Source organism: Myripristis murdjan, chromosome 13 (genome assembly GCF_902150065.1).
Source record: "Myripristis murdjan chromosome 13, fMyrMur1.1, whole genome shotgun sequence".
Taxonomy (NCBI): domain Eukaryota; kingdom Metazoa; phylum Chordata; class Actinopteri; order Holocentriformes; family Holocentridae; genus Myripristis; species Myripristis murdjan.
The window spans coordinates 36397272-36408765 of NC_043992.1; the positions used below are offsets into that span (position 1 = coordinate 36397272).

Below are 11494 nucleotides of genomic sequence, written 5' to 3' on the forward strand. Positions count from 1 at the left end.
AACCATAGAAGAAGTTGGTCATGTGACCACATATTTTTGAAGAGGCATCGATTTCACTCATCCTGCAAAGAAGGGAGACACATGGCTTGAGAGGAAAGCACATTTCAGTTCAAAAAACATTTTTTTGCCCTCCAAAGTAAAATTTCTATGATCAAGGTTTTTTGATTGCTGTGTTTGAACAATTATAGAAAACTCTGAAAACAGTTCACACAGGTTTTAGTACTTTAGTAAGCTACACCATGAGTCTATACAGTTAGCATGATGTTAGCTCAAAACAGCTGGGGGATGCATTTTTTTTTTCAAAATGGTGGGCTTGGGGTAATTTGTGCCAAAGGGCCTGGGGTAAATTGTGCCAGTGGCACAACTTGTGATTATATACTATATATTACTTTATTGTATTTTATTGTTATTGTACATTGTCTTCTTACCTTTGATCACTAAAACTATTCAGATTCAGATAAAGATGATTTGCAGGTGCTCATTTTGGACTTTTTATTTTGTTCTGGGTATGTGTTGATGTGGCGCTCGGCCTTGTTCTAGAAAAGTGGCCTGTGATCTTGTTAAAATAATAAATAAATGTTAAATAAATAATTTTGTATTGAATTTGCTTTGGTTTTATATAGCATTATCATTTGTGAGATTAAAATGATCTGTTTTACTTCAATTATCAATGGCACAATTTACCCCAGTGTATTCTCTCTAATGGCACAATTTACCCCACACCGGGGGCAAGTTGTGCCACAAAACCACTTTTTTTTCAAAAGCTATATTTCTCAAACAGTTTAAATAAGATCCAAAGTGATTGTTCCCAGGGATGCACAACATCCTAAACTACACTATATTACCAAAAGTATTCGCTCACCTGCCTTTACTCATACTATGAACTGAAGTGCCATCCCATTCCTAACCCATAGAGTTCAATATGATGTCGGTCCACCTTTTGCAGCTATTACAGCTTCAACTCTTCTGGGAAGACTGTCCACAAGGTTGAGGAGAGTGTTTGTAGGAATTTTTGACCATTCTTCCAAAAGCGCATTGGTGAGGTCACACACTGATGTTGGTCGAGAAGGCCTGGCTCGCAGTCTCCGCTCTAATTCATCCCAAAGGTGTTCTATCGGGTTCAGGTCAGGACTCTGTGCAGGCCAGTCAAGTTCATCCACACCAAACTCTGTCATCCATGTCTTTATGGACCTTGCTTTGTGCACTGGTGCACAGTCATGTTGGAAGAGGAAGGGGCCCGCTCCAAACTGTTCCCACAAGGTTGGGAGCATGGAATTGTCCAAAATGTTTTGGTATCCTGAAGCATTCAAAGTTCCTTTCACTGGAACTAAGGGGCCAAGCCCAGCTCCTGAAAAACAACCCCACACCATAATTCCTCCTCCACCAAATTTCACAGTCGGCACAATGCAGTCTGAAATGTACCGTTCTCCTGGCAACCTCCAAACCCAGACTCGTCCATCAGATTGCCAGATGGAAAAGCGTGATTCATCACTCCAGAGAACGCGTCTCCACTGCTCTAGAGGCCAGTGGCGGCGTGCTTTACACCATTGCATCCGACGCTTTGCATTGCACTTGGTGATGTGTGGCTTGGCTGCAGCTGCTCGGCCATGGAAACCCATTCCATGAAGCTCTCTGCGTACTGTACTTGGGCTAATCTGAAGGTCACATGAAGTTTGTAGCTCTGTAGCAATTGACTGTGCAGAAAGTCGGCGACCTCTTTGCACTATGCGCTTCAGCATCCGCTGACCCCTCTCCGTCACTTTACGTGGCCTACCACTTCATGGCTGAGTTGCTGTTGTTCCCAAACGCTTCCATTTTGTTATAATAGAGCTGACAGTTGACTGTGGAATATTTAGGAGCGAGGAAATTTCACGACTGGATTTGTTGCACAGGTGGCATCCTATGACAGTTCCACACTGGAATTCACTGAGCTCCTGAGAGCGGCCCATTCTTTCACAAATGTCTTGTTTCACAGTCTGCATACCTGAGTGCTTGATTTTATACACCTGTGGCCAGGCCAAGTGATTAGGACACCTGATTCTGATCATTTGAATGGGTGAGCGAATACTTTTGGTAATATAGTGTATATGTGCATATTTTAGTTGGAGGCATTACTGTAATCCCCTCGCTTTAAAGGCACTTCAAGTAAAAATTGGTACTACTTACCCCACTTTCCCCTATTAGTGGTACAACTAATACTAATTGTTTGTCATGAGGAAAAGTGCAACATTTATCATCAAATAGCAGATGTCCTCACTGAGTGAGTGACTGGCTCCTCTTTGTTGAAATGTGTGTAAATCCCAGGCGACTCTGAATTATTGTTGGGAACTCGGCTTCCTGCACATGCAAGAAATAAGCTGTATGTAGCCAGCTGTGGAAAGAGTACTGAAAATTGCTACTCAGATAGAAGTATTGTTACTGTGATATTTTACTTAAGTAGAAATAAAAGTACTGTTACAAAAGTAAAAAGTAATTGATTTGAAATGTACTCAGAGTAGAAGTTAGTTGCTTTTTAGAGACAATAACTTAATTTGTTAGATCCAGTGAAACTCTAAAAGGAGATCAAGTTCAAACTTGATTATTTTAACTGGAAATTTGGAATTTTCAAGGAAGTGCACCTGAACCGTGAAGACAGATGACTCTTCTAATCTTTGCCCATTTACTGTTTAAGGCCGCAGAATCCGACGATTTCTGAAGGTCTAGTTTCTGATGCTTACAGAGAGCATGTAGAGTTTGTACTCAGATGCGATTTAAAATGCAATACTTAAGTGCAAAACCTAAGTAAATATGTACTTTGGTAAAAGTATCATTACTAGTTTTAAATTAATGACTAACTTTTAAAAATACTAAAAAGTACAGTTACAGTGATATGAATAAATGCAATTAGTTACTTTCAGCCCTGGTTGTAGTCTAATTTGATTTGGTTTGTGTGTGTGTGTGTGTGTGTGTGTGTGTGTGTGTGTGTGTGTCCTTGTCCTTATGTGGAGATGCATTCAGTTACAAACAGCAGGGCTTATAGCTTATTCAGTAGTAACCACAGGCATACAGTTTACTTTCTTGAGCCATGGTTTACTTGTCATCAGAGTTTTTGTGACGCGCTGTGTTATTTGAGCTGACATGTGGCCTGAACATCACCATGAAGCATCACCATGACGCTCGGGTGACTGGCAGGGTCTCCACCATCTTCAGGGCCTTCAAGATGCATCAGCTCTCAGTTTCAGTATCTTTTGTATCTTCAGAGTATTTACACAATCGTCATTTGAGTGTTCAGGGCTTTGAAACCTGGGCAGCATCTCTCACATTTTGGATGGCTATCCTCAGCACATACATAATTTGTGAGCATGGTCCCTTTAATGAACTATCATATGATGGCTGCACGTGTGTGGTGATGTGCATGTGACTCCAGGTGGTTTCTCACAATAGAATTTGGCTCATTTTGCCTTTTTGCACAGTTCATTAAGCAAAAGTTGATTTAGTTTAAAGCACATTTACTTGTGATTGTTTTATTGGTTATATTCCTTTTTTTTTTTTTTTTTTTAAAGTAGAGTTGCATATGAACATATGAATTTTGAGAGCCAAAACAGAAGGAATTTAGCCCTTGTTTCTTGACTTCCTCACAGATGTGGCTCGGGCTCATGGAAGATTCACTTGGTGGATTCAAGCTGATGACCTTCAGCTTTGATACCTCAGGAGAAGAATCAAATGCCATCTATTCCTGAATGACGCAATCTACACATGATGTTGGCATTTTGATAATTCCCCTTAACAACATATCTGACATACTTGCAGGGAAGCACAGCAAGGGATTCGGACTTTAAACAGCTCTGAGAGAAAACCTATAACGTACAGATAAAGTCTTGATCATGATCACTTGATCAGTTTTTGAGACAATTTAACCTCAAACAGGGAGACGAATAATCAAAGTTTGCAATGAACAAGTCCAACACAGCCTCTCTAAGTCTCTCTAAGTGTTGATTCAAACAGCATTCATCCATCATTTTGCCAGACATCAAAGCCTTTTCCCCCCAGGTAACTCCAGATGTTGAATTTCAGCTTTATTCATCAGGATCTGTCGGCGGGACACTCAGTGGACTTTTAAAGTGAGTAGTTTGGAGCAGCAAAGGGTAATAGGATTTGTAAATGCATACAACACTGAGCAATCTACGTGGGACAACAGTTCTAGCTAAGACGTTACAAGAAATAAATGGGAAAAGTTGAAAAGCTCTCTTACTTTCAGAGTCTTCACCTGAACGCTGCAGGTGTCTCTGAGCACAAAGATCTGCTCCTGTTAGGATTTGACTAGCAAATACCTCTAGGCTTGGCTCAGTAGAACACATAACCTAAGTGTCTGCTTTTACTTTGCTGGTGTTTTGTTTTATGTGCAATACTGTATCGCATGATGGGGTTTTTTTTTTTTGGTGAATAGATCTACACAGGTCCATTTGAGAGTTGCTTCAGGTGAAGGGCTATATCAATGAAGAGCTAAGCGATATGGAGTAAATCAAATGTCATGTTGTCTTTGACTGAATGCCTTGATACCAATATGGTGATGATGTTTGATAAGAGATCTGCAGACAAGACATTTTTGAATCATTAGTAGTAAGGATATGATGATCAAGCAGGTAGAGGCAAATTACCAGCTACACCAGTCGAAGAAGTTCAAGATATATCATCCCTTTAATGGAATGCAGCTTTTAAAACCAGACAAAGATAAGACATACATCACATCACAATACTACAGTAATCAAACCCCAGACGATATCTAAATAATTCATTTCCACTTTCAGGCCTGTGCTGTGAAGGGCCATGTGGTGCTGAGCCCAGGATGTTTCCAGACTGTGTTTCCACCACATCTGGGGCCCGAGCGGCTCTGCTTCACGGGTTCTGGTGCAACAGTGTTGCTTAGTTACGTCAAAGCGGCCTGCTCACACAGCCCGGTTATGACCGGACCAGCACCAGATATCAAACCGGGCCGGGATCGTTCACGGTTTGGACCCACGACCAATCAATGTGGAACCGTGAATTTCAAGACATCGCAAAGTACAGCCTTGTGATGCCAAACACAAATATTACAGGTAATAAAAATGTATACCCAGAATCTTAACATAGAAATACCCATTTCAAATGACTGTGTCCAGCACAGCACAGAAAAATGTGTGCGTCTGACAGACATATTGAAAAAGCACCATCTTTGGGATAACCTGAGTTTAAAATGACAACAAAATTTTAAGTTAATTAACCTCCCAAACAGCAGATAGGAGAAAAAAAGGCTGTGTTTCAAGTTGATGCAACAGGAGCTACTCCCCATCAAGCATCAAACTTCTCCATCATCATCTTGCGGCTCAGCTCATAAGCCAGGAACAGAGCTCCGTTGGCGGGGAAAGTCCGTATCATGGTGGGAGTTAGGCCGGAGTACAGAGCGCTGACTCCTGTGGGACAGAGGAGAGCCAAACAACTGAACAACTGAACGCTAGAAAAGAGGCAGGTAACAACACACATCCTCCTTCCAACCTTCAGCAAAACTGAAACAGTGGTGCTGCACGTGTAGCCTTCTCAAGATCTCAAATTTTGTTCTAAATTTTCAAATATGCACTGGCACAGGTTTATTTTTGAGTTTGACACATAAGAGCAAAATGGGAGAGAGCAATTTGACTGCGTATCTGTGTTAAAGTCACCACTGCTTCCTTGCTAGTGATGAGGTTGGTGATGAGCCACACCCATAATTATACGACCACTGCTCTTCAAGGCATAATTTATGGCCATGTGATCTAACCAGCGGACTACTTCTTATGTCCTATTCTTCACGGATATCACTTGAATCTTGAATGTATTGTAACGCACAGACATACACTGACAGAAACTGGGAAAAAATGAAAAACGAACTAACCACAATTGTGCTGTTGAGTATCAGAAACAGTAAATTTCAGCTTTATCACATCCACGTTCGGTCTTACCCTCACTGCGTATAATGCTCATGAAGGTCTTGATGAAACCCTCTTGCCTCCCGGCCAAAGAATACACCTGGATCCTGGATTTGACACAATCTATGGGGTAGACCACCAGCCACAGACAGGCTCCCCCAAACCCGCCGCTGAACATGAGAGGAAGAACACCTGCCGAGACAAGAACTGTTTTGTGCAAGCGGTCCACAGAACTATCTGTATGTCATTTAATTACATGTTCCAATGCCTTGTAATTACACATTTGGAAAATTCCATACCATACCTATTCCATCCTTGTCTGTGCCCATGTGCTGGGCAAACGTAGAGCGGCTGAGCTCGTAGCCTCCAAAGAAGCAGAAGTAGCCTGGAATCTCCCTCACGATGGTGGAGGTCAAGCCTTGGTAGAAGCCCAGGGGGCCGTTCGTCTTAAGCACCGTCTTTACGACCGTCCACACGGTGCTGGAGTCACACCAGGACAAACACTGCAGTTAACACCACATTAGCTGAAACGAGCTCCTGCATACCACGCTCTGCTCCTTTCCAAAACCCCTTTTTACATCTCACTGACCTTTTCTGTCCGCTTGCGATCTTGCCAGATGCCTCCATTTCATGCATGGCCTGTAGCCGGCATTTCACCAGCTCGGTGGGGCATAATGCCATGGAGGAGAAAATGGAGGCTACTGACCCCGCGCAGGCCTTCTGAAAATCGCTGTTGGGAACAGATGAGGCATATGGCGGAGTAAACGAGATATAGCTGAGGTGTTTTAAAATGAAACTCACTGGTTTGTAAGAACATAAACAAAGAGTCTCCAATACACTATTCAAACCATCAGTGGGTACCAAACTTTTTAAAGTCCGCACTAAGATTTGTGACAGGTGCAAACTATTTTCCTGACCAATCAGGGGTTTAATTTGCACTTATTTAAGGCTCAGTGCCAAAGTCTGCCTATTGATTGTCAAGGGACTAACTCCAGACTGTACACTCTAATGTCATCACACTGCAAAAATGCAAAATCTTACCAAGATTATTTGTCTTATTTCAAGTGAAAAATGTCTTATTCCTAGTCAAAATCTCTCATTACACTTAAAATAAGACAAGATCACCTCAAAAGTGAATTGTTTTTAGACAACTGTCTCTTGTTTCAAGTGAAAATTTGCTTGTTTCATTGGCAAAATTTGTTTCTTGTTTCTAGCTAATTTTCACTTATTACAAGTGAATTTTCACTTTTTCCACTGGCAAATTTTGCCAATGAAACAAGCAAATTTTCACTTGTTTCAAGGGAATTTTCACTTGAAACAAGTGAAAATTGTCTAAAAACAATTTGCTTCTGAGGTGATCATGTCTTATTTTAAGTGTAATGAGATATTTTGACTAGTAATAAGACGTTTTTAACTTGAAATAAGACAAATAATCTTGGTAAGAGTCTGCGTTTTTGCAGTGCAGACAGAGTTCTCTAGTTTCTACTCAGAATGATGTGTTTCCTAAACTGAGTGTTATTGCTGTTTAATATTTTATATCCTAATTACAAGAATCACTCCTGACTACATTTCAGTGTTTCACCTCACATCTAGAGGTGAAAATTGCTGCTATTGTTTCTCTTGCTCTGCTAATTTAAGGACAGGAACTTCTTTAAGTATTCACATTGTTTCCTTAAAAAAAGTACCCAGACACAGTGTCATTACTACAGCCAACGTCAAGACTGCAGGACCAAGACCAAGCCAGGTTTAAGTGCAGATTCAGTCACGTTTGGTGCGACATGGAAAAGTCAAATACGCTCTGCGACATAAGGGAGTCACTGAGTTATGATTTCCAGGATGAGTAAGGTTTGCTTTGAGATCAAATATCATGTGAGTTACAGACCAGGCCATCATTTGCTAACTTGTCATAGAAAATATACAAAATAGAAACCTTGAATGCAAATTAGTATAAAAAATGCTGAAGGGCTGCAGTCATGTTCTTCTTGGTGGAAGCAATGCAATTTACAATGCAAAGATTCAGCTGATAATTCTGGGTAAAACACTCCAGGTGATAAGTTCCTGGTGGTGTTGTTTCTCTCACTGTGCTAGAGTAACGACTAAAAGGAGCTGACAGTCGCTGGCTTAAGGTGCTCAGCTGTTTTTGCTTCTGACTAACCAATATCCTGTAGGCCTACGAATGTGTGAGACCCATGCATCACATAGCCTGCTAATGTATGCAGTGATGGGGACAAAATAAACAAAGATAGACCATGTGAAGAAAAACCTGTCTGATTTTTTTTTTTCTCAACATTGAGTCAACATCCGATGGTGACAGAAAACAAGACGAAGCAGGCAGCCAACCAGATGAGCCCATGACCTCCGAAAAATGGATTCAAGTAGTCTACCTCAGCCTCGTCTCACATAAATATTTGTTATTTCATCAAATATTGGTTAATTTAGTGCCCTCAAGTGTCCAGTTATAGAGTATACAGAGAGAGAGACAGAGAGAGATAGAGAGAGACTGATCTTTGTACATAGACATACTTACAGAAATATCTTTAAAATAAGATTGTTAAAGAAAGGTTGCAGTGTTTGTATAATTTTGACTTATTTGTGTCTATATACATTTTTAACTGCAAGCATGCATTTTTCTGTTTTTTATTTTAGTTTTTTTTTTACTTGTTTGTACATATATTTATATACACTACAGGCCAAAAGTTTGTACACATCTTCTCATTCAATGTGTTTTCTTTATTTTCATGACTATTTACATTGTAGATTCTCACTGAAGGAATCAAAACTATGAATGAACACATGTGGAGTTATGTACTTAACAAAAAAAGGTGGAATAACTGAAAACATGTTTTATATTCTAGTTTCTTCAAAATAGCCACCCTTTGCTCTGATTACTGCTTTGCACACTCTTGGCATTCTCTCAATGAGCTTCAAGAGGTAGTCACCTGAAATGGTTTTCACTTCACAGGTGTGCCTTATCAGGGTTAATTAGTGGAATTTCTTGCTTTATTAATGGGGTTGGGACCATCAGTTGTGTTGTGCAGAAGTCAGGTTACTACACAGCCGACAGCCCTATTGGACAACTGTTAAAATTCATATTATGGCAAGAACCAATCAGCTAACTAAAGAAAAACGAGTGGCCATCATTACTTTAAGAAATGAAGGTCAGTCAGTCCGGAAAATTGCAAAAACTTTAAATGTGTCCCCAAGTGGAGTCGCAAAAACCATCAAGCGCTACAACGAAACTGGCACACATGAGGACCGACCCAGGAAAGGAAGACCAAGAGTCACCTCTGCTTCTGAGGACAAGTTCATCCGAGTCACCAGCCTCAGAAATCGCAAGTTAACAGCAGCTCAGATCAGAGACCAGATAAATGCCACTTCTTGAAGCTCATCGAGAGAATGCCAAGAGTGTGCAAAGCAGTAATCAGAGCAAAGGGTGGCTATTTTGAAGAAACTAGAATATAAAACATGTTTTCAGTTATTTCACCTTAGATAACTCCACATGTGTTCATTCATAGTTTTGATTCCTTCAGTTAGAATCTACAATGTAAATAGTCATGAAAATAAAGAAAACGCATTGAATAAGAAGGTGTGTCCAAACTTTTGGCCTGTTCTGTATATATTTCTGACAGCAAAGCCTTTGAATTTAATCAACCTGAATTGAGAGAGAGAGAGAGAGATGCATAGGATATACTGTATATATAATTAACAAGTATTAACCCTAATGTTGTTGAAATGTCTTAATGTATTCTTTGATGTTTTAATGTACTGTTGAACAAATTGTACTTTGATGCATTGGCAAAACTGTTCTTGTAACTTTCATGCCAGTAAAGCCTTTGGGGCTTTACTGCTGATTAAAGACCAAATCAGAAAAAAATAAATAAATAAAATAAAAGTCAGCTCCACATGTAGACAAGGTGCAGGGTCACACCTGAGAGCGGCGCCTCTGTCCATCCCGATCACGTAGCGGACCACGTTTTGGCAGAAGCCGTAGCTGAGGAAGAGCACGGCGTTCTCGCTGATGTTGGCGATGAGGGCCGGGCTGGTGCCCTTGTAGAGGCCGCGCAGCCCCACCTGTCTGCAGGTGCACACGAAGCAGTGCACGAAGCCCCGGTACATGGAGGGGAACGTCTGCATCTTCACCTTGGCGGTGTCGAACGGCTGCCCGCTGAGCACGCAGGCCGTGCCGCCTTGGGACAGACAGCATCACAGGACATGGAGGGGAGGGTGAGAGAGGAAACTCCAACCAAACAAAGGTACATGAACCCCCGTGTGCTCTGCGGGGCGAGCTGAAGGGTGACCCACCTACTGCTCCAGCCGAGAAGTCGATGATTGCTTGAATGATGGGCTTTGGTGCCATAATGATTCAGCGGATGTGGTGCACCTGATGAATGCAGAATGTAGACTCTGCAGTTAAATCACACTCAATTCAAATAATCCCCTCATGAAAAGCAGACTTTGTAATCATGCAACAAACAGAATATGCCCAAAATATAGTAAGTCGGAAATATTATGGGAGAGATAACCAAAAACGGTCACTGTATGATGTGACCATGGTACAGAGTCAGTGCTGTGGCTGCTACAAGTCCGTGTGGAAATATTATGAAGACTTTTCTCTACGTGGCAGTGCTGACTTTCTACAGTCAACAGGCTGCAGCTCTCTTTACGCACAGGACGCGCGTTATGTAACTCTGATGCCTAAATGTGCAGTTATAAGTGTGTTAACCTCACCTCAGAGGGACTACACTGTGGAGTTACCATGTAATAACCTTGCACGAAGCATCCCCAGCCTGCAAAAGCCACCCGCCCCGGTGGATGATTTACCTTTCCATTCACACTTGCTTGAGATCACTTGCCTTCTTCCGTTTTCTTAAGAAGTTGTCTGGTCTTAAGAAGTCGCCTTTATAGTGCGTATAACGCGACAGCCGATTCTGTCTTCAAAGTAAAAGCGTCGAACTAGTCGCAGCCTCGCAGGGATAGTAAACCATCGAGTCTATGTTGCAGAAGACAATAAATAATCAAAACTATTCAGCGGGATCAGTGCATTGAATATGTGGTGTAGGCTACTTTATGTAAATGTTAAAGTTCACACTGTAGCTGTAGGAATCTATTGTGCATTTATTATTTATTATAGATAAAAATGGGAAATTTCTCACTTAAACACCAAAGTAGATTCCCCCTGAAAATGTTTCCCACTTTTGTATTTGCGTACCCAAGACGCCTGTTTGTCAAGATGAGCATTTTATTTTGAAAGTAACATCCGGATTTTTTTTTTTCTGTCTTCTCTTTTGAAGTAGAGTTAACTTGACGCCGGTGTTGAGGTATATACAAGATACATATAGTTTACAACGTTTTTACTGAAAGGTTACGCCACATTTTACTTGATGGGGAAATGGATAAATAAGCATAGGCCTATTATATATCACGTATGTCAGTGTGGCGCTCATCTTAGTCATATCTGGCAAATCTGTGTAAATGTATGTTTGGCTGTAAAGAGTAATACCTTGAAATGCCCACAAGATGTCAACACACTCCATAGCTGGCCATATACATCACTTTCTGGTAACTAGGACATG

The 11494-nt window shown here is 41.1% G+C and overlaps 1 protein-coding gene across 2 annotated transcripts; it reads right to left on the bottom strand.

The window, feature by feature from the left end:
- Positions 1 to 4693: 4693 nt before the first annotated feature.
- Positions 4694 to 10811, bottom strand: slc25a15a (solute carrier family 25 member 15a). 2 transcript variants are annotated; one of them, XM_030067063.1, is made up of 7 exons: positions 10743 to 10811; positions 10224 to 10302; positions 9850 to 10108; positions 6511 to 6651; positions 6226 to 6401; positions 5955 to 6113; positions 4694 to 5429 (listed from the first exon to the last, which is right to left on the bottom strand). In XM_030067063.1, the coding sequence occupies exons 2-7, from the start codon at positions 10276 to 10278 to the stop codon at positions 5308 to 5310; spliced, it is 912 nt and encodes a 303-aa protein (XP_029922923.1). In that variant the 5' UTR covers positions 10279 to 10302; positions 10743 to 10811; the 3' UTR covers positions 4694 to 5307. The 2 variants fall into 2 exon arrangements, with proteins under 2 accessions (XP_029922923.1, XP_029922924.1); XM_030067064.1 differs by lacking the exon at positions 10743 to 10811 and adding an exon at positions 10650 to 10693.
- Between the last annotated feature and the right edge of the window lie 683 nt (positions 10812 to 11494).